Source organism: Mirounga leonina, unplaced genomic scaffold (genome assembly GCF_011800145.1).
Source record: "Mirounga leonina isolate KUSES-001 unplaced genomic scaffold, KU_Mleo_1.0 Mir_91, whole genome shotgun sequence".
Lineage (NCBI taxonomy): Eukaryota > Metazoa > Chordata > Mammalia > Carnivora > Phocidae > Mirounga > Mirounga leonina.
This window is the reverse complement of record NW_023270839.1, coordinates 6,620,499-6,642,723: the sequence shown is the minus strand read 5'-3', so window position 1 is coordinate 6,642,723 and position 22,225 is coordinate 6,620,499. Positions and strand designations below refer to the sequence as shown.

At 56.2% G+C, this 22,225-nt stretch overlaps 1 protein-coding gene across 1 annotated transcript; it reads left to right on the top strand.

Annotated features, from left to right (window-relative positions):
- The first annotated feature begins 539 nt into the window (after positions 1-539).
- Positions 540-21,025, top strand: NYNRIN (NYN domain and retroviral integrase containing). The gene is made up of 9 exons (XM_034994912.1): positions 540-607; positions 776-990; positions 9,585-10,252; positions 10,371-11,906; positions 12,829-12,959; positions 13,051-13,147; positions 14,865-14,966; positions 15,188-15,289; positions 16,395-21,025. The coding sequence occupies exons 2-9, from the start codon at positions 793-795 to the stop codon at positions 19,243-19,245; spliced, it is 5,685 nt and encodes a 1,894-aa protein (XP_034850803.1). The 5' UTR covers positions 540-607; positions 776-792; the 3' UTR covers positions 19,246-21,025.
- Positions 21,026-22,225: the final 1,200 nt, after the last annotated feature.

Below are 22,225 nucleotides of genomic sequence, written 5' to 3'. Positions count from 1 at the left end.
AGGTGCCGCTACCCTCAGCTTCCTGCTAGATTTCCAGCCCGGAGTTTCCTCAGGCCCCGGCCTCCCCGGCTCCCCACCCTGCTCTCCCTTAACCCTTTCCTCCGGGGCCGGGGGGCGGGGGGGGGGAGTGGCACAGGTCCGCTTCTCCAGGGAGGGCTGGGAGGGGCGCGGTGGGAGGAGCTGGGAGAAAGTCCCAGAATCCAAGCCCCCTCTCCCGCACCCGAACGCCCCTCCTTCCCTTCCTCTTCCTTCCACCCAGGAAAGGGGAACGTGGAAGGAAATTAACTTTGACCCCTGATTCTGGCTCGAGGCCTAAAACTTGGGTGGAAGGCGGAGGTTTCGAGGACCCTCCCGCCCCCTCCCCCCCGCCTCGTCGCCCCCTCCCCCGGCCTTCCGCGCCCCTTCTAGCCACCCGGCAGACGGGGAAAGGGTTCATCCTGCGGGGGCTGGCGCAGTGGTGAAGGGGGAAGGCTGGGGGCGGAGGGAAGGGCGGCGGGAGCCCCAGCGGTCCCACCCCCAGCTGCGGCCCCTGGCAGGAAGAGATTGTCGCGGGAGCCGCCGCCAAAAGGGACGGAGCTCGGGCGGACGGGCGCCCGGGCGGTGGCGGGTGGGTCCGCGAGCCGGGAGGACCCGGGCCCGGGCGCGGGGGGGGGGGGGGGGGGGGTTAGGGGGCGCGCCGCTCGGAGGAGGGGGCGTGGCCTGGGCTCCTCGGGCACCCGGCTGGGGCGCCTCCCGCGCTGGGAGCCCGGTGACACTGTCGACGCCCTCCTTCCAGGGGCGGGCGGGGCAGCCATGCTCCTGTCCGGGGGCGACCCTCCGGCGCAGGAATGGTTCATGGTGCAGACCAAATCAAAGCCCCGGGTGCAGCGGCAGCGGCTGCAAGTGCAGCGCATCTTCAGGGTCAAGCTGAACGCCTTCCAGAGCCGCCCAGACACCCCCTACTTCTGGCTGCAGCTCGAGGGGCCCAAGGAGAACATGAGCAAAGCCAAGGTAAACAGCTTGTCCCCACCCCCACCCGCCCCTTCCAGTCAGACCCCTCTCACGCTCCCCTGTCCCGGGGAGACAGGGGTCCCCAGAGGTCCCTCGAACTGGATTCGGCACTATGGCGGGCAGGTAGTGGGCCGGTCTCCTGCCTTTCCAGATCTGCAGCCTTGGTTCCTTCCCTCTGGTTCCCTTTTTCTTTTCTGCCTCACCCCTCTCCTGCATGTCACTTCTGTCCCTCAAGTGCTCTGAGAGAGCCTCCGTGGTGTGTGTTCCCCCAGGAGCCTTCCATGGCCAGGACCCCAGCATCCGTAGCCTGCTCCCCCATCTGGGGAACAACTTAAGGTCCAGCATTTCTATGGCCTCTGCAACACCTCTTTGTTCTCCATCAAGACGCTGGAAGGCCCAGGTCCTTCTGTCTCCTTTTGAGTCTTCTTAAATCCTGGGCTGCCCCTTGGAGCCTCTCAGAGTGCTGGGCTAGAGGGGCCCTTAGAAAGCCTTCTAGAGCAATGCTGGATTTTACAGATGCGGTATTGGGGATCAGAGAGGGTAACGGGCTTGCCTGAGCACACAGTGTCAGGTGGGGGTGGGGGGAGGGTGGCAAGTGCTGGGACTAGAACCCAGGGCTCTGGGCTCCCTGCTCCACACTCTTGATGCCCTAGGCGGCCTCTTGCAGGGGCTGGTGTGTGTGTGTGTGTGTGTGTGTGCGCGCAGCTGCTCTGGAAGGCAGCAGCCCTTGGGGATGGGTGGGAATCTTGGAGGAGGGCTGTGGGCTTTCAGATGAAAGGGCCTGCTGTGTGGGGCAGGGCGCTGGACAGGCCAGGTCACAGTGCACCTCTCTTGCATTCTCCCTGGCTTCTCTCACAAGCTTCTTCCCTACTTGGGCCTCTCAGGTTCCCTCTGACCCCCAATCATGGCCAAGGTCTCCCTCTTCCCCTAGATTCCCTTATCTTTTCCTGGTAGGAATGCTACAGCTTCCCTGGGTCCCAGGTCACCACTCCCTGTGCATCTCTCACCCCCCCCCAAAACACACCCCTTCCCCAGCTGGGTCTATACCAATATCCTAATTGGTCAAGGCCATGGGTGGGGGAGCCCAGAATACACTGGCCAGTGGCAGGCAGGCAGGCTGGAAAGTTCCTCCCTCAGCCCCTCCACTGAGCTGCTTGGTCAGCAGTTTTTCCAGTTCTGACAGAGGTGCTGGGGGAGGGGAGGGGTGCCTGCCCAGAGAATGGATGGGCAGGAGCCCCTGAGATTCAGACTTTTCAGTAGCTGGAATAGGGTGGATTAACAAGAGGAGCCTTTGGGGTTGTTTTGGGTTCTTAATCTTTTTGTTAATTTGAAATAGAACAACTCACCCTTTTATGGGATTTGTACTTTCAGAGGTGCCCCTCGCCCCTGCCCCCTGCTTTAAATCCAGGATCAGCTTCTCCAGGCTTGTCTGCTCCTGTTTCCACTGCCGTCTCAGGGTTCCTTGGGCCACTGAACCCTCCCTCACACCCCAGGCCCTGCTACTGTAACCAGTGGCTCTCTCGACTCCCCTACCTGTCACCTCATTCCCCAGGCCCTGTTTAAGATGGAAACATAACGTGAGGGTCTTCTGGATAAGTCCCTCTCTTACTGCACAGAATGAGCAGAAAGAAGAGATGGTTGGAGGTTTGGAGAAGGAGAGCAGGGAGGGTGGGAGGATAAAGCTTTGTCCTAGGAGTCAGGAGATCTGGGCTCAACCTGTTGTCACCAAGCTATGTCTGGGACAGAGGGGTGTGGCAGAGAGAGTTTGAGATCAGGGTTTGCTACCCTCTAACTGGGTGACCTGGGTCAAATAATTTACTCTCCCTTGAGCCTATTTCTTCATCTATAAAATAATAATATAACACCACCCACATCATGGAGGGGTTGTGAGTCAGCTGAAATAATGCATGCTTAAGTACGTTTGCAAATGTGGAGAGCTACGGGATATAGATGGCAGTTATTGTCGTTGTTTTTTAAAGATTTATTTATTTATTTTGGGGGGCGGAGGAAGAAGGAGAGAATCCTCAAGCAGACTCCCCACCAAGGGCTTCATGGGGGTAGGGGGGGTGCCTCCATCCCAGGGCCCTGAGATTGTGACCTGAGCTGAAACCAAGAGCTGGGTGCTCAACAGGCCCAGCCACCCAGGCGCCCCATATAGGTCAGTTATTACTGTACAACTTTGAACGAGTGCTTTTGTCTCTGATTTTCGGTCTCCTTGTTTGTAAAGTGAAAAGCTGAAATTAAAGTAAGATGAAATGCTCCCCAAGGTCCAGCAATCTCATACGTGACAATTTCTCAAGTATGAGGATGTCTCGTGGCTTCCGTGTGGAGGTGCTGGGGCTGAACCTAATCCTAAACTGTGGGGACACGGAAGCCTGCACTTTGATAATGTGCTGTGATACCCAGGCCAACAGGCAGAGAGGACCTAGTGAGACCAGAGGCTGAGGGATGGGAGAAGGGTGAGCATGGGGTTGGCTGGATGGGGAGGGGAGGAGGGGTGAAGGAGACAGGCTCATCTGGAGAAGGGCCTGGGTATGTTTCTAAATTATATGCCCTGGCTTTCCAGGAAAATGTCTGTAGAACTCAAGAGTGCCTTTCAATTGTTATCTTGTGGTGGGATTTAAAAAATAATGAAGACATTTGCCGGAAATCACCTTCCCAGGCGGCAGAAAACAGTGGGGTGGCCTGGCCTCTCTGAGGCGTAATCAGCAGGTGGAAAGGAGGGTTTTAATAATGATCAGAGTTGCCCACGGACAAGCCCTGCTCAGCCCTCTGTCCCTGGCAATGATGTGAGGAAGTGTTGAGTGCAGAGAGGAGAGGTGACATTTCACTTTTCTCCTTTCTGGAGATGATGGAGGGAGGTGAGGGGGAGCCAGAGACTGGGTTCAGGGAGCTGTGGGACAGGGCAAGGTTTGCTGACTTTGGGCTTGACTTGTCAGATGGAAGCTGAGCTGTCCCTTGCTCCCCACTGTGAGCAGTCCCATGGACGTTGGTGGCCAGGGATATGCTGGAGCTGGCTGCTACTAGCTCACTGTTAACATTTCAGGAAGTTTGCAAACCAGTGGAGTCCCATTGGTAGTTTGAAATCAGCCATGGTGGGAGTATTTATGCCATAGAAATTGTCAAATGCTGCAAATCAGGGCTATCCCCCTGCACCCCCCACGGGCTGATGCTAAACTCTTACCAACACACTTAATTGGGTTTTGGGCAACTAACCTTTCTCTTTTTTTTTTTTTTAAACTTAGTTTTTCTTCTATCAAAGTAATGCATAATTAAAAAGTCCAATAGTTTTTAAAAAGCACACAATAGGACACCATGATTCCCTGCCTTTTGCCTCCCAATTCCGTCTTCAGTGCTCTTCCTCCTAGACAGTAGTCCCTTTGGCATTTCCTCATCTACGCATTCCTTAAAAAAATTATCTCTCTCTCTCTATCTCTCTATCTTTATCTTTTGATTAATTGATTTTATTTTTTGTGTATTTTTCAAATTTAAATTCAGTTACTTAACAGATAGTGTGCTATTAGTTTCAGAGGTGATTAAATGATTTTAGATCTCTCTTTCTTAAGATTTTATTATTTTTATTAATTAATTAATTTTTTTATTTGAGAGAGAGAGAATGAGAGACAGAGAGCATGAGAGGGAGGAGGGTCAGAGGGAGAAGCAGACTCCCTGCCGAGCAGGGAGCCCAATGTGGGACTCGATCCAGGGACTCCAGGATCATGACCTGAGCCGAAGGCAGTCGCTTAACCAACTGAGCCACCCAGGCGCCCCCTTAAGATTTTATTTTTAAGTAATCTCTACACCCAGCGTGGGGCTTGAACTCAGAAGCCCGAGATCGAGAGTCGCACACTCCACCCACTGAGCCAGCCAGGTGCCCCAGTTTTAGATATCTTTTTACTTTCTCTGTTGTAGGTGAGGGTTTAGCCCCTTACATCACTGTCCATTCTTTTTTCCCAATATAGTTACGTTTCAATTTTCTGTCGAACCTGCATTTACTGTTTACATCATCATGCCTGGGCATGCGTCATTCACATCTGGGCATTGCCATGTACTCTGCTTATGTTTTCTTTCTCACTTTTTTATTTCACTAAGGTAAGGACCCCTTGTTTTTCAATTTGCTTGTTTTTCTTTGTACCTGTAGCCCATTCTTACAACTTCAGTAGCCTCTCGCTACAGTTTTCTAGAAGGTCGATCTATGGGTTCAGGGTGTTATTGCAGTTGCAGCTTCCTTGGAGACATCTTTCTGTCTAGCCAGGACTGCACAGCTGTCATCCAAGATTTCAGTTTGCTGTCATTCTTGTCATCCCTTTGCCTTTTTCTTTGTCAAATGCTTTGTTTACTGGACCGAATGTCTTTCTCTTTCTTGGGTTGGTGGGTCACGTCATCGATGGCATCATCAAGTGAGAAAGATGGTGCAGTGCTAAAGGGTATGCTGGTGACTGCTCTCAACAAGCTTGTCTCCAGTCCGAGCTAGCTGTCCCCCATGCCTGCTGATGCTTGTGGTCTTAGAATAGTGCCTGGGTGCTCAGTGACGATTTGTTGACTAGATGAATCCATTCTGAACTCTGTCTTCACCATCATCCTGGAGATTGTCTTTGCTTTTTGCCTACGTCCTTTCTTGATTCGCTGGAAGATGCTCCCCAGCAGCTTCCCGAGAAAGGTCCCCCCGCCGAAAGATTTTATAGGAGGCAAAATGTTGGAGGAGGTAAAATGATACGCACATTGGCATATCTACATTGCACATCTGAAGGTCGCTTGATATTGATAGTTTGCTTGGTATTGAATTATAAATGGAAAATTATTTTCCTTCAGAAATGCAGAGGCATTATGCCATTGACTTCTTGCTTTTGAGACATCTGAAGCTCTTCAGGTCCCAGGTCCTTTGTGTGTGAAATGTTTTCCCTCTGGAAGTTTGTAGTTTTCCCCACTGCTTTGAGGTTTCTCAGTGAGACCCCTTTGTGTGGGTCTATCTTCAGCCATCTTCGGTTACTACTGCGGTGGTACTCTGTGGGCCTATCTGGACACTCATGTTCTTCAGATCTAGAAATTTTTCTGGAACTATTTTGTTGATGATTTCCCCCCTGTGTTTTCTCTGTCCTCTCTTTCTAGAACTCCTCTTCAGACATTGCACATTCTGGTCTGGTGTACTTTTTCTTATTTTTTCTCCTGTTCTCCAATTCTAACTTTTTGCTCTGTTTTCCGGAGATTTCCTGAAGTTTATCTTCCAACCGTTTTATTTTTTAAGTTTTTAAAAAGATTTTATTTATTTATTTGGGAGGGGGAAAGGGCAGAGTGAGAGGGAGAGAGTCTCAAGCAGACTCCCCACTGAGTATGGAGACTGACCTGGAGCTCAGTCCCACGACCCCGAGATCATAACCTGAGCTGAAATCAAGAGTCAGAGGTTCACCCGCCTGAGCCACCCAGGCGCTATACTGCCATCATATTTTTAATATCTAAAAGTCATTTATGGGGGCATCTGGCTGGCTCAGTTAGTGGAGCGTGCAACTCTTGATCTCAGAGTTGTAGGTTTGAGCCCCACATTGGGTGTAGAGATTACTTAAAAATGAAATCTTAAAAAAAATGTCATTTATGTTCTCTGAATTCTCTTTTCAAAGGGGCGCCTGGGTGGCTCCATCAGTTAAGCGGCTGGCTCTTGGTTATGGCTCAGGTCGTGGTCTTGGGGTCCTGGGATCAAGCCCTGCATCGGGCTCCACGCTCAGCAGGGTCTGCTTGAGGATTCTTTCTCTCCCTCTCCCTCTGCCCCCCTCCCTGCTTGCACACACTCTCTCTCTCCAATAAATAAATCTTAAAAAAAGTAGTATTCTATTCTTGTTTAATGTGCTCAGTGTTCTTTATTATCTCTCTGAGAGAGCAATGACAGTAAGCGTTTTGAAGTTTTCTTCTCCTTGCCTAGTTTCTCTTCCTTCAAATTGTTCCCCGCCCCTTTCTGTGTGTTTTCTTTCTTTTTGTGGAGCCCAGCGTGGGGCTTGAACTCATGACCTTGAGATCAAGACCTGAGCTGAGGTGAAGAGTTGGATGCTTAACCGACTGAGCCACCCAGGCGCTCCTGTATGTTTATTTCACATTAGGAGCTTTCCTCATATGTCATGGTAATCCATGCATGAGGCTGACACTTGCTGGTTTTGAGCTTGGTGTACGGAGATCTGAGGGCATTGTCTGTCAGGGAACCTGTTTGGTGATCTTTAGGTCTTTGCTCTCCGGCTGGCCGGATTTCCAGAATGTTATTTCTCTATTCTGTGCCCTGGAGGGTCACGGTCTGGCTGCTGAATTGCCGAATGGGAAGAATGGGTTTCTCTGCACTCAGCTTTCATTGTAGACTTCATCATCTGGCCTTCTTCCCTTCCTTCATTTTCTTTGTACGGTCTCCACACCCTCAAGTGTGGTGATCAACCTCTAATCCCAGGACCTCGTTTCCTGCCTGTTAGTTTGTCTAGAGAGCAAACCTCCACGCGTGTGAGGTACTTACCCAGCCTTCATGTAGGGGGCTGGTTGGTCTCTAACTGCTCCTCGAACAACTTTACCTCAGTCTGCCTTGTTACTTTTAAATTTTATTTTATTTTTAAGTAATCTCTATACCCAACGTGGGGCTCCAACTTATAAGTCTGTTGTTTCTTTACCTTTTTTTGTTGAATGGTATAGACAGCACCGTGGTTAAGACCCCAGACTTTGGAGTCAGAGTGCCTGAGTATCCCAGCCCACTATCTGTGTAACCTTGAACTTGTGCCCTTCCTTGCTTATCTAAAATGGGGATGTAGTAATTTCCTTCTAGGGCAGAGAGAGGAATAAATGAGATCATGTGTATATGGGGCCTGATGCACAGTGAGTATTCGATGAATATTAGTTCACATTTATTATTTGGAAAAGGATCTTAGTTTTTAATGTATCTTTTAGTTAAAAAATATTGAACAGTTAATGGAACAATAACTATTTTAAGCTCTTTGCACAAAGAGAAAGAAACCACCCACAATCTTCTTCTCCAGCACATCTCTTCATTTTTACATATTGTTTTTCAAGTAATTGGAATGTAGGGTACTGGGGTGAGGATTGGTTAAGGTCTACGACAGTTATCCTGCATCTGGTCAGATTCACCCTTGCCAGACAGTGGGACCAGCTGAGGTTCTGGGTGGGAGGGGTTGGCTTGGGATGTCTATCAGGTTTTGAGCTGGTTTTGGATTGATCGCAAAGGGGTTAGACCTGGGCAGAAGTGCCTAGGTATATTTAGGCCCTTTGGGGAAGGGGTTGGAGGTCTGTGGCCTGATCCAGATAGAAGAGGTAAGCATAGGCCTGAGCAGAATGGTCTGAGCAGGGGGCTGGAGTGGTCTTCAGGATGGCTGCTGGAGATCTAAAATGGAGCCTTTGTTCCTTAATGGAACTGTTAGGGGAAAACAGGAAGAGGGATGGCTGTCATGGACATGGGATGTGGAGGGGCAGGAGGGACACGAGGGCAAGTGCAATCAACATGGGTTGGCTGATTACGAGGGAGTGCCCATGCTCCCTTGGAGATCATGGGGCCATGCTGGTACAACTCAGCCGTGTAGGGGGGAACCCCAACCTCTCCCCTCCCAGCGGCTGCTGAAGACTGAGTGTGTGAGCCCTGTAAACATGAGGACTTGGTCTGCCCAGAGAGCCAGAGGCCTTCGTTCAGGTTCAACCATTGTGCATATCGGCGGGGTTCCCCTGGTTGCTGGCCCAGTGACTTACCTCCTCCTCTCTTGCCTCTGGGCAACAGAGTTACCATGGTTACAGGTACAGGTTGTGCTAGACACCTTCTGGAGGGGGAGTAAGCCAGAATCCCTCAGGATTACCCTGTAGTCACTGTGCAGTCTGAGGAGGTGGAAAGGGCTCTGGTTTCAGAGTCAGACAGATGTGGATTGTGCTCCTGGCCCATCAGCTTCTAGCTGTGTGTCATTGGGCAAGCGTCATGTCCCTTCTGAGCATACAGAATTCGAATAGCTAGGTTAAGACGCTAGGCTAAGCACTTCCTTTTTATTAACTCATTGAAGCTTCATAATAGCCTAATGAGGGGGGAATGTTATCCCCATTTTACAGATGAGGAATCGCAGGCACAGGGAGGGTAAATAACTTGCCCCAGGTCACATGGGTTCCTGGCACATGGAGGATACTCAGTAGTGTGCAATTCCCCTTCTCCTAGCTAGCTCACATTTCTAGAACCCCAGGGTAGGACTGGACCTTAGGGGTAGCTCACTTAACCTGCCATCCTACAGGCGAAGGGACAGAGGTCCCAAGAAGAAGGTAAATTTCCCACAGTTAACCTACCTGAGGTTAGGTTAGGTTGCAGTCGAGTTGGAACTAGAACCAGGGCCCCTGACTCCAAGCCTAGGTGCTTTCCCCTTCCGCTGGGTGCCTCCCTCATCCTGTCCGAGAGTTCCCTGGGAAGAAATGAGTGTGTGAGGGGCCAGGGCCAGGAGACAGGGGCTGGCCAGGGGGGTGGCATTTGGATTATGGTAGGCAAGGGGAGGGCATGTCCTTGGGGTTGGGGAGTGCAAGCCAGTGAGTGCAGGGCCCTAAAAGGATGACTTCCTTTGTGCTTGCTCTCCCTACTGTGGCCTCAGGAGTATCTGAAGGGCCTGTGCAGCCCGGAGCTGTGGAAGGAGGTTCGCTACCCACAGGCCCTGCACTGCGCCTTCCTTGGGGCCCAGGGCCTCTTTCTCGACTGTCTCTGCTGGAGCACCCTGGCCTACCTGGTGCCTGGCCCCCCCGGCTCCCTGATGGTGGGGGGGCTGACCGAGTCTTTCATCATGACCCAGAACTGGCTGGAGGAGCTGGTGGGGCGGCTGCGCTGGGGCCCTGCTGCTCTGCTCACGCCCCGGGGGATCTGGGAGGCCGAGGTGACCAGGGCCTTCGGGGCCCTGGTCTGGATCCGTGGTGACCAGTACGCAGGGGATCTGCTGCAGCTGCCCCCAGCGGTCCAAGAGCTGCTGCTGAGCCTGGTGCGGGATGCTGCGGGCAAGGAAGACATCATCGAGTGGCTCGGCCGCATCGGCACCTCCGAGTCGCGCTCTGACCCCGAGGTCCTGATCTGCCCTCCCCACCAGCAGAAGGAAGGCCCGGCCATGGTGTCTGTGGGAGACGGTCCTGGGCCCTTCCTGGAGGTGGGGACCCTCCAGAACAGGAGTCTAGAACATTCCAAGAGATTAACCAGCCTAGGAGCCACCAGGGCCCTGGTCTCGGGCACCCCCGGCCAGAACACCCAGCAGGAACCCGCCAACCAGCTGGTACGGTAAGTTCTGAAGAATCTCTTTGCTTCTCGGATCCTATCCCTGCTCCCCCACCCCAAGGACATAGTGGGGGACTTAAGTGGTCTAACCACCCTTCCAACAAACTGGGGCTTCCTCCAGGGTCGATTCCAGCAGCCACAGTGGCACAGACAGCGCTCCCCGAGAGGAAGGGCCGGCGCGAGCCACCGGCAGCCAGGACTCCACAGCCCACACACAGGCCCTGTCACAGCAGAGGCAGGGCCAGAGAGTGGAAGACAAAGTCCCCTTCCAGCCCCCCGTGTCAGCCCTGGGTGTGTGCCCGCCCTGGAAGGCCTGGACCCCAGGGCCAGCCTTTGGGCCCTTGTGGCCAGGGGCTATCGCGGCCACCTTCTGGAGGATCAATGAGCTGCACTCCCTCCACCTGGCCTGGCTCCTGTCCCAGGCGTGCTTCAGTTTCCCCTTCTGGCAGAGGCCGCTGGGCCCCATTCAGTTCAAGCTACCAGGGCAGAATCCTTTGCCCTTGAATCTCGAGTGGAAGCAGAAGGAGCTGGTTCCTTTGCCCAGCATGGAAAGCCCAGACTGCAGACTGGATGCGGGACCAGGAGGAGAGGCGGCCCTCCAGAAATGCCCGGGGCCGGACACCCCCCAAAAAGTCATGAGTTTATTGGTGGTCTCGGGGGGCTCAGGCGTAAAGGACAAGACTAGCCCCGGACTTCCACAGATAGGGCCACCCTTGACCTCTGTACCGCAGCTGCAAGCTGGAAGCGAGCCAGGGGATCAAGGAAGTGGGCAGTGGGATAGGAAGGGGCCAGAAGAGGGGCCCTTTCCAGCACTGCCGCCGGGGCGAGGAGTGTCTACAGCTCAGGGGGGACCCGTGGCTCAAGGGGGGCCAACCGCTCTGCCAGTACCCGACGCTCAAACAGTGCCTGAAACTCTCGAAGTGCCCATGGCTGCAGCAGTGGCCAGAGCTCAAACCCCACCCGCGGATCAAGCGCTGCCCGCAGTCCCCAAAGTGCCTACAGCCCAGACGCCGCTGGCGGTCCACGCAGAACCTGCAGCTCTCGAAGTGCCTTCGGCCCCGACAAAGCCAGCAGCTCCAGGGGTGCCCCCGGCTCAGAAGGCCGCCGGGGCTCCGCTGGCATCAGCCGCTCCAGAGGTACCTGCAACTCCCAAAGCTCCCGTGGCTCAGAAAACGCCTGCGGCGAAATCATCACCTGCGGGGCCCAAAGCACCCAAAGCTCAAACTGGGCCTGCAGCCAAAACAGGGTCTGCCGCCCCCAAAGCCTCCAGAGCTCCCAAAACACCTGCGGCTCAGAAGACGCCCACAGATCTGGGGCCAGTCTCGGATGGGGCCAAACTCCTGGGCGAGGGCCAGCCTTCGTCAAGGGGCAACGCCTCCTTCGCGAAGGGCCAGGGGGAGGCCGAAAGGCAGGGTCCCCAGTCCGGCAGCACCTCGGCTCCCAGTAGTAAGCACCGACCTCAGACGCAGGGGCTCCCGGGGGCCCGGGAGGGCGCCCCGAGGCAGCCGCCTCGCCACCCACAGGCAAACAGCACAGTGACCAGCTTCCAGAGGTACCACGAGGCCCTGAATACACCTTTCGAGCTGAACCTGTCGGGGGAACCCGGGAACCAGGGGCTGCGGCGAGTGGTCATTGATGGCAGCAGCGTGGCCATGGTGTGAGTACCCAGGGCCGTGGGGTGGGCTGGGGGTTCTGGGCAGCTGGGGCAGGGCATCCCAGGGGGGCGGGGGGCAGAGTGTGGCATCCCCTCGACCTCTGCATGTGGGTGACATGGGGTTCAAATGGGGAGACGGTGGGTGGCTACGGCATGCTGGCGGAGTGCACGGAATTGTTACGACAGCCCTGCGAAGGGAGGTTTCTGTTCTCCCTCTTTGACAGAAGCAGAGCCAGGCTCAAAGAGGTGACGGAACTTGCCCCAGATTCCAGGGCCTAGTAAGGGGCCTGGCTGGCCTTGGCTTCCCATCTGTCCCCTGCCAAGGCCTGTCCTCCTCCCACTGCAGCCTGCTCCACGTGGCGTGGTGTCTGTCAACCCCAGGCCAGCTATCAGTGTTGAGCCCGAGCCTTGAGGCCCAGCCCGGGTGTCCTGTGTGCGGCGTTTCGTGCCTGTGCCAATCCCCCCTTAGAGACCGTCCTGCCTGCCCGGCGCTTACTGCCGTACACGTGTCCGCCCAAGTGCGTGGAAGACCTGTGGTCTTTCCCCCCACAGGGTAGGAGTTACTGTGCTGCGTGCACTCCCAGCACACAGTAAGGGGCAATGGATGCTCGTTTGCTTCCAGCCCTGAACTGAGTTCTTTGGGTGTAGAGGTTGCCTTCTTTTTCCTCTTGCCCTGGAGGTCCCTACACACGCGCACACGCACACGCACACACACACACACACAGTGTAGGTGAGTGAGCCCGGTAGGTGTTCCCAGAATGTTTGATGGTGGAGGAAAGGGAGAAGGGTGTTGCTGGGGCAGATGTGGGTGCGTGGCATTGCCTGGCCCTGAGGGAGGACTGAGAGGAGGCAGGGCCATGTTCCTCAGGAGGGACCTGTTCCCTCACCTCCTGCCCCTGCCCCCCCCCCCCCCCCCCCCGCCCAGGCATGGCCTCCAGCACTTCTTCTCCTGCCGTGGCATTGCCATGGCGGTGCAGTATTTCTGGAACCGGGGCCACCGAGAGGTCACTGTGTTCGTGCCCACCTGGCAGCTGAAGAAGAACCGGAGGGTGAGAGGTGAGCTGCCCGCTGCCTCTCTGTCCCGACCGTGGCCCCTGCCACGTGGCCCTTCCTCTGAGCAGCCCCGTCTTCTGCCTTTCACCTCCAGAGAGCCACTTCCTGACGAAGCTGCACTCCCTCAAGATGCTTTCAATCACCCCCTCCCAGCTCGAGAACGGCAAGAAGATCACCACCTACGATTATAGGTGTGCCAGTCCCAGGCCTTCCTTCTGTAGGGCTCCGGGGGCTGGGCTGCCGTGTCAGGTGGAGTCCTGCCTCCCTGCTCTGGGGGGATGGAGGCCCACAGGTCCGAGGGTCCTGTCGAGAGTCCTGTCGGAGAGGATGGCCTGGTGCGCGCGCCCTCTGGAGGCGGAGGGAGGGACACCGTGGGCCGAGGGTTCCAAGGTCGGCTCTACCCCAGGCCAAGGCGGAGTCCTGACTTCGGGACTCCGCAGCTCCATTCCCTTAGTCAACAGGCTTTCTGCCCCCATGACCTATGGGCTGAGACCCACTACTTTGGGCAGGACTAGCCCAGGGGACCTCTGGTGCTTCCAGTGAGCTGCTTGCCCAAGTGACTGATTTGGGGCTCCAGTTTGGGCTAAAGTTCAAGTCTTAAGGAACCGCCTCCGTCCCCCCCCCCCCCCCCCCCCCGGCCCCACCAAGCCCTGGCAGTGGGCGGAGGTATGTGTGTGACTGTATGTGGTTGGAGCCCTGGCTGGGCTCTGACAGTGGAGTTAGACTGGCCCTGTCTCCTCGCTAAAACCCCAGTGCCTCCCTACTTGTCAGTCCTAAGCACCCAGTCCCCAGCGTGGCTGCAGGACCAGTACGCACAGGGCGGGTGTGTGTGTGTGTGTGTGTGTGTGTGTGTGTGTGTGTGTGGGATGCTGCCTCTGTTGGGGCAGGGAAGGCCCTGCCACTGGTCCTAGGCTGGAGCCGATGCTGGGCACACACAGGTCTCGGCTGCCCTTAGGCCCCTCCTACGCTGGGCAATGAGAAGTTCTGTTCCTCCCCACTTTCCCCAAGACCTGGCATCTACCCAGCCTGGGAAGGGCTGGGCCTGGTAGCCCAGGCATTGCTCCTTCAAGGGCTAGGCCCTTTGGTAAGGTCTTGAAGTGCCTCTAATTTCGGGTCTGGGCTTGAGGGAAGGTGGCTTTTCCGCAAAGGCCCCTCTGCTGGGCACCTGTGGAATAGTGCGCCTGGGGCCACCGGGATGGCAGCCTCCAGGGAATGCCGAGAAGTAGGTGGCCTTTGCTTTCTCTCCTGGTCACAGCCCTCTTTCAAGGAGAGGTGATCCTTGGAAAAGTGGATTTGTTTATTCAGGTATGTGTTTTTATATATGTTTATATGTATATACGTACTTACGTGCATACAGGTGTCTATATGTAGCGTGTATACGTACATACAGATGTATGTATGTCTTGGCACGTACGAGAATGTTGTGCATTGGTGAAGAGGAACAATGGAGTATTTGTGTGCACGCTGTGTGCCAGGCACCGAGGCAGATGCTTCAATGTCCTAGCTCATTCAGTTTAATCCTCACAGCAATACAGGGTAGGTATTTTATGTGTCCGTTTTGCAGACGTGGGAACTGCAGCGGTAAAAATGCATGTGTGAATGCGGACTAGTGTGCAGGCTCCCGTGTGCGTGTCTGTGCATGTGTCTGTGAAGGTCTGTCTCTTAAATAGAGGTCTGTGTTTGTATGTACAGTTGGGGGTGTGCATCCAACCTCACCCTCCCGGGGGCTAGTGGTGATTTCGGATGGCCGCATAGACGAGGGGATGGGCTCTCGAGCCCTGGCTCCCCGACTACCAAAGGCAGCATTTTTGGTCGGCACACCTCCATGTGACACTGAGAGTTCATTTTCCCCGAAGGCCTGGCGAGGGAGGGTTTCTGGGTGGTTAGCGGCACCCCCTCTCCTTGCAGGTTCATGGTAAAGTTGGCAGAGGAGACAGATGGGATCATCGTGACCAATGAGCAGCTCCACATCCTGATGAATAATTCCAAGAAACTGATGGTCAAAGATCGGTGAGGTGATCCCAGGGGCTGGAGCCGTTCCTTCCCTGTGGATATCGGGCAGCCCCTGGCAGGGGGTGCTGGGCCCAGGAGAGGGGCCTTGGAACTGTGCCCACCAGCACCTGCCTGGGAGGAGAGTGGGTCTCAAGCCCCGTCCGGACACCCAGGGAGCGATGGGCCGTGGGTGAGTCAAGGCCTCCTCTATGACCATGTCCCCTCTCTCCTGGGTCCAGCCTGCTGCCCTTCACCTTTGCGGGGAACCTCTTCATGGTGCCGGATGACCCCCTGGGCCGTGATGGCCCCACTCTGGACGAGTTTCTGAAGAAGCCAAACAGGTAATGGGCCAGGCCTCCGCTGCGTCCCAGCCCCTCCTGGGATTGACCAGAAACGTCTCGGTGCTAGCCAGCATTTGTCTAGTGCTTAACAATGAGCCGAGTGGTTCCATTTTCCAGGTCTTGATGCTTCTACCACATACTGATGCATCGTAAATCACCCATAGTACGGTTTTCCAGTTTTCCAATTTTGCACGCCACGCACCCTGTCGCCATTGGCGTTCGTACTCAGTGTTTCATTGTTTTTCCAGATCTATGCCGTGTGAATTCACGTGGCTCATTTTAATGGCTGTGTGCTATTCCATTCCCTAAGTACCCAACGGATGTATCCAATCTTTTGTTGGGGCTCATTTGACATTTTCCGTATCATGCTATCGGCCCTGGTGCTGCCGTAGACAGGCTCGTTCTTGTTTCCTGGTGAACAAGGGTTGCTGCGCTGGAGTACATTCTGGTGGATTTTTCCCCTCTCTGTTATCTTTGATTCTCACAGCTGGAGTTAGACATACATGACCATTATCCTGGGCCAGATTTGCAGTAACTCAGATGCCCTGGTATCTGCCCCCTCTGAGCTACCTTACTCCCCACCTCCTAGTTCCCTGGGCCCAGCAGGGTGTTGGGACACGGGCCAGGTCCTGGCCCCTGTTATGGACAGGGCATTGCTTCTGGGGCCACGTCCCTCAGTCTCATTTCCCTGGGTTTGTCTGCTGTGCCCTCCCAATCCCTTGTCAGGCCCCAATCCCTCTCTTGACCTTCCCCTGGCTTGCTCATCGTCGGGGCCGGTTGGAAGTGCCAGTCACTTTACTCCTACCATATCATCGGCTTAGATCTCATTGGAAATGTCGCTTGGTTAATGAGGTTTGGGTTGGATGAGCCCTCAGGGCACAGCTGAATCTCTGATATGGAGGCCTGGCACACGCTGGAGGTAGAGAAGACACCGGCGTGGGCAGGGTCCTGACAGAGGCTCTGCCGTGTCGCCGGCTGGCACTTGGCCTGGACTCAGGGACACTGGGCCATGGGGTGAGCCTCCGCAGATGCAGTTTTCCCCTTGGGGTGCCCCTCCGTCCTCCACAAGGCCCCTTAACGCCTCCGCTCTGCTCTTCTGGTGTAGGCTGGACACCGACGTTGGCAACTTCCTGAAGGTGTGGAAGACCCTTCCTCCCAGTTCGGCTAGCGCCTCCGAGCCGAGTGACGGTGCTGCCCCTGCGCCTCCCGAGAGTCTGCGGAATATGGAGGAAGTCAAGGAGGAGAAGGAGGAGGGGCAGGACGAGGAGCAGAGCGAGGGGCAGGGGGTGCAGGAGCCGCCTGAAGAAGACACCCTGGACTCCTCCCTGGCATCAGTGTTCAGGGCTGAGTGCCCTTCCCTTTCAGAGGAAATCCTCCGGTGCCTCAGCCTCCAAGACCCCCCTGACGGGGCCCTAGACATCGATCTCCTGCCCGCGCCGGCTTCTCCCTACCTGGGCATCCCCTGGGACGGGAAGGCTCCTTGCCAACAGGTCCTGGCCCAGCTGGCCCAGCTGACCATCCCCAGCAACTTCACTGCACTCTCCTTCTTCGTGGGGTTCATGGACTCCCACCAGGATGTCATCCCCGACTACGAAGCTCTCGTGGGCCCCCTGCACAGCCTCCTCAAGCAGAAGCCGGACTGGCAGTGGGACTGGGAGCATGAGAAGGCCTTCCTGGCTCTGAAGCGAGCCCTGGTGTCTGCCCTCTGTCTGACGGCCCCCAACGCCCAGCTGCCCTTCCGCCTGGAGGTGACAGTGAGCCAGGTGGCCCTAACGGCCGTTGTCTATCAGGAGCACTCAGGGAGGAAGCACCCCATAGCCTATACCTCAAAACCCCTCCTCCCCGACGAGGAGAGCGAGGGCCCCCAGTCAGGGGGAGACAGCCCCTACGCTGTGGCCTGGGCCCTCAAACATTTTTCCCGCTGCATCGGAGATACCCCGGTGGTCCTGGATCTTTCCTACGCCTCCCGGACCACCGTGGGCCCCGAGACGCGGGAGGGCCGCAGGGTTTCCAAAGCATGGTTGATCCGATGGTCCCTCTTGGTACAGGACAAAGGCAAGAGGGCCCTGGAATTGACCCTTCTCCAGGGCCTGCTGGGAGAAAACCGACTGCTGACGCCCGCGTCCTCAATGCCTCGCTTTTTCCAGGTCCTGCCTCCTTTTTCCGACCTGTCCACTTTCGTCTGCATCCACATGTCGGGCTATTGCTTTTACCGTGAGGACGAGTGGTGTGCCGGCTTTGGTCTCTATGTCCTGTCTCCCACCAGCGCCCCCGTCTCCCTTTCCTTCTCTTGCTCCCCTTACACTCCAACCTATGCCCACCTGGCGGCCGTGGCCTGTGGCCTGGAGCGCTTTGGCCAGTCCCGCCTGCCCGTGGTTTTCCTCACGCACTGCAACTGGATCTTCAGCCTCCTCTGGGAGCTCCTGCCCCTGTGGAGGGCTCGAGGCTTCCTCTCCTCGGATGGCGCCCCGCTACCTCACCCAAGCCTGCTCTCCTACATCATCTCGCTCACCTCTGGCCTCTCGTCCCTCCCGTTTATCTACCGAACCTCCTACCGGGGCTCCCTGTTTGCTGTGACGGTGGACACCCTGGCCAAGCAGGGCGCGCAGGGGGGTGGGCAGTGGTGGGACCTGCCAAAGGACGTGCCGGTCCCTGCCGTGTCCCCCCACACTATGGGCAAGAGGCCCGACCTGCTGGCGTTGCAGCGGAGTGACGGCACCCTGGCGGAGATCATTGCCAAGCTGCGGGTGGGGCAGAAACTGCCTGGCTCCTCCCCCTTCAGTTCTGTCTTCAACTCCCTCAGCCTCGACCAGGAGAGCGGCCTGCTCATGTTCAAGGGGGACAAGAGGCCCAGGGTCTGGGTGGTCCCGAGGCAACTCCGGAGGGACCTGATTTTCTCTGTGCACGACCTGCCCCTGGGCGCCCACCAGAGGCCCGAGGAGACCTACAAGAAGTTGCGTTTGCTGGGGTGGTGGCCCGGGATGCAGGAGCACGTGCGGGACTACTGCCGGAGCTGCCTGTTCTGCATCCCCCGCAACCTCACTGGCAGTGACTTGAAGGTCCTTGAGTCCCCCTGGCCCCTCAGGTCCACTGCCCCCTGGTCCACCCTGCAGATCGAGGTGGTGGGCCCCATCACCATCAGCGAGGAGGGCCACAAGCATGTGCTGATCGTGGCCGACCCTAACACCAGGTGGGTGGAGGCGTTCCCGCTGAAGCCCTACACGCACACGGCCGTGGCCCAGGTGCTGCTGCAGCATGTGTTTGCCAGGTGGGGCGTCCCTGTGAGGCTGGAGGCCGCCCAGGGCCCCCAGTTCGCTCGGCACGTCCTGGTGAGCTGTGGGCTGGCCCTGGGAGCCCAGGCCGCCTCCCTGAGCCGGGACCTCCAGTTCCCCTGCTTGACCAGCTCCGACGCCTACTGGGAATTCAAGAGGGCCCTCAAGGAGTTCATCTTCCTGCACGGCAAGAAGTGGGCGGCTTCCCTGCCCTTGCTGCACCTGGCCTTCAGGGCCTCCTCTGCCCAGGCCACGCCTGTCCAGATCCTGACGGGGGACGAAGTGAGGCTGAGCGAGCCCCTGTGGTGGGAGATGAGCAGTGCCAACGTCGAAGGCCTCAAGATGGATGTCTTCCTGCTGCAGCTCATTGGGGAGCTGTTGGAGCTACACTGGCGGGTGGCTGACAAGGCTAGTGAAAAGGTGGAGAACAGGCGGTTCAAGCGGGAGAGTCAGGAGAAGGAGTGGAACGTGGGCGACCAGGTCCTTTTGCTCTCCCTGCCCAGGAACGGCAGCAATGCCAAATGGGTGGGCCCCTTCTATGTCGGGGACCGCCTGAGCCTGTCTCTCTACAGGGTCTGGGGCTTCCCAACCCCGGAGAAACTGGGGTGCATCTACCCCAGCAGTCTGATGAAGGCCTTTGCCAAGAGCGGCACACCCCTGTCCTTCAAGGTCTTGGAGCAATGACCGGGGTGGTAGGAGAGCCCCCACGCCGAGGTCCTGGGCTTTTGCTGCTAGGCCGCCCCCAGCCCCGGGAAGTGGTCTCGCAGCCCCCCGGGGGCCTCGGTTGTGCCTTTTGCGGAGACGTTAATTCACAAAGCTTTGCTGAATTGCCTTGAACTGGGGACAAGTGTCCCTACGGAAACATCCCCAGTTTGGGGTATTGGGAGAATCTATCAAAGGCTGTGAGATATGGACCTCTGGCGATTTCACCCTGGGGTAAGGGTAGGCCAGGCTCAATGTCTTTCGCCAAGTATTTCCTTTGTCCTGTCGCACGTGGGCAGGTAGATACACATGCCCCCCCGACTTTTACTTCTGGTGTGCCTCTGGGCCTCAAGACCGGAACTCCATTCCCTCCTCTAATGTGGACTCTTCCCCTGAACGTTCAACTGGGGGCTCTTGCCCTTCAAGTTGTCAGAGGTGACTCAAGTCCATGAGGTTGTCACAGCTCATTCCCAGTCTCCTGGCCACCTTCCTCGGGCCAGGCTAGGCCTGCCCAGCTAAGGAGGGGTTGGCAGTTCTGGGCCCGAGGCTCGGAGCTGGGGTGGGAGTACGGCCAGCCACGCCGAGCGTTCCGCTTGTCAGCAGGGGAAGGGCGAGGGGAGACAGTCGGCCTACCTCAGTTGGCTCCAGCCAATGGAGACAAGTCCCCGTCCCTTGCTTCAATGGCGTCAACCATCCAGAAATCAAGGATCTCGATGCCGAGTGTGGCATCTCCGCCTGACAAGCTACTTCAACGAGACCAAGGGGCCCAGGCCTCTGTTTCAAGGGGGGCAGGGCATCTGAAATGAGCAGTCTGGCACACGGTGACGTGCTGGCATGGCTCGCCCTCCCAACCCCACCCCAAAGCCCACAGCCCTCTCCTCCTCCCATGTCTGCTGTGCCCTGCATCCCTAGACCCTGCACAGTGTGTGACTGCTTTGGTTGGATCACCCCATCCCCTGCACCTGCCTTCTGTGTAGAGCAAAACCCAGCTCCCTCCGAGCCACTCTCTGCAGAGATCATCTTGTAGGGAGAGTGAATTTCTCCTAGATGTGTGTGCTTGCACAGACCCCAACGAGTTGCTGTTTCCACCCACAGAGCAGTTCCAGGTGAAGGCCAGCACCGTGTCACTCCGGCGGGGCCTCTGAGTAGTTTTATTTCTCCGAAGCTGAGCCAGTCTCCTGGCCCGGCCCAGGTTGCCAAAGCACTTGGCATTGCTAGAGCTAGGCATTGCCTACCGTCGCATCCAATCTGCTTGTTTTGCAGCCAAGGAAAGAGGCCCAGAGGGGGCATCGATGTGCCCAAAGTCACACAGCTAGTTGGTGGCTGAGTTGGGACCGGGATTCGGCTTCCCGACTCTCAGTTCACTTTAAACAGGGTTGTGGCGACAGGTTCGAGGGAGAGGATCCCTCAGAATCCTCTCTGGTTCCCCATCTCCCAGCTCTCGTAGACAAACGGCTTCGATGTTGCCCTTAAACCATTTCCAGCTGTTCATTCTGTCCAGGAGAGAATGACTGGGTGACAGCTGAGAAATTGAAAGGTGAGCTGTGGGATTATTAGCAGATACCTTCTTTCCTCTTTTCCCTCCACTCCCTGCTCCCCGGCTTCTCTGCCTCCTCCCTCCAATAGTATGCCAACCTCCCCTCCGTGCTGGACCCACGTCCTGCCTCCCTCCCCCCCCCCCGCCCAGCTGTTAACCACATTTATGATCTTATACCCTTTTATATGATTTTTTCTTCATTTGATTTGTCAATAAATGGATCCACATGGAGTCAATGGCCAGTTCTTTTTAGCTACGGACTCAATTCTGGGAGTGGGGAGGGTGGGAGGTGGTTGTGGGGGTACCGCTGCCGCACGTTTCCCAGGCTGACCTGCAGAGTTGAAGGCCTGGGCACCACCCTTCCGAGCTCACCTGATCCATGCTCTTATTTCACAGATGGGGAGACCAGCCCCGAGCATCGACAGGCGTCAGGCCCCACTGCTGGTTTGCGGCAGGGCTAGGAGGGACTGCATGTTTGAGTCCCCCCCCCTGCCCAGTTCATCTGTTGAAACCCTAACCCCCAGTAGGATGCTCTTAGGAGGTATTAGATATTAGAGGTATTAGAAGGTATTAGAAGGGCCCTCCGGAGGTGATCAGAGATGAGGTCATTAAGGTGGAGCCTCCATGGTGGGATTAGTGTCCTTAATAGAAGAGAAAGATGCTAGAAGTCACTTTATCTCCACCATGTGTGGTATAGTGAGAAGGTGGCCATCTCCGAGCCAGGAAGCGGGCTCTCACCACACACTGGATCTGTCATCACCTTGATCTTGAATGTCCAGCCTCCAGAACTGTGAGAAATAAATGCCTGTTGTGTAAGCCCCCCAGTCTACGGCATTTTGTTATAGCAGCCTGAGTGGACTACGCCAATTGCATGCCAGCTAACATTTCTCTTCTTCCTGCCCCTGGACTCTTGCTCTTACTGCCCTTCAGGCTCAGACACTGTCCTAATGGTGGCCAAGCTTCCCAAAGTTGGGCCTCTGCTTCTTGCTGCCTTTTTCACCTGCCCAAACTTCTTTTTTTTTTAAGATTTTATTTATTTATTTGAGAGAGAGAGACACACACAGTGAGAGAGGGAACACAAGCAGGGGGAGTGGGAGAGGGAGAAGCAGGGAGCCCGATGCAGGGCTCGATCCCAGGACTCTGAGATCAAGACCTGAGCCCAGAGCAAGAGTCAGATGCTTCACTGACTGAGCCACCCAGGCGCACCTCACCTGCCCAAGCGTCTGTCCAGCACTGGCAGGGGTATGGAGTGGTGGGAAGGAAATGTCCTTCCTGAGAACTCCCCAGTTTGTGTGTACCCTGTCATTCATTATTTGTGGAGCTATGTGCCAGGCCCTGTCTAGGTGTGGGGTGGGTAGCGGGTAATGTGAGTGATATGGTCTCTGCCCCTTTGGTACCCACACTCGGGTGAGGGAGATGATTCAA

What these genes read in the sequence shown, in the direction of transcription:
- NYNRIN (XM_034994912.1), top strand. Translation starts at nt 793, where the DNA reads ATGCTCCTGTCCGGGGGCGACCCTCCGGCGCAGGAATGGTTCATGGTG. An exon ending in AGAACATGAGCAAAGCCAAG is followed by an intron (nt 991 to 9,584) that starts GTAAACAGCTTG and finishes CTGTGGCCTCAG; the next exon opens with GAGTATCTGAAGGGCCTGTG. An exon ending in CCCGCCAACCAGCTGGTACG is followed by an intron (nt 10,253 to 10,370) that starts GTAAGTTCTGAA and finishes GGCTTCCTCCAG; the next exon opens with GGTCGATTCCAGCAGCCACA.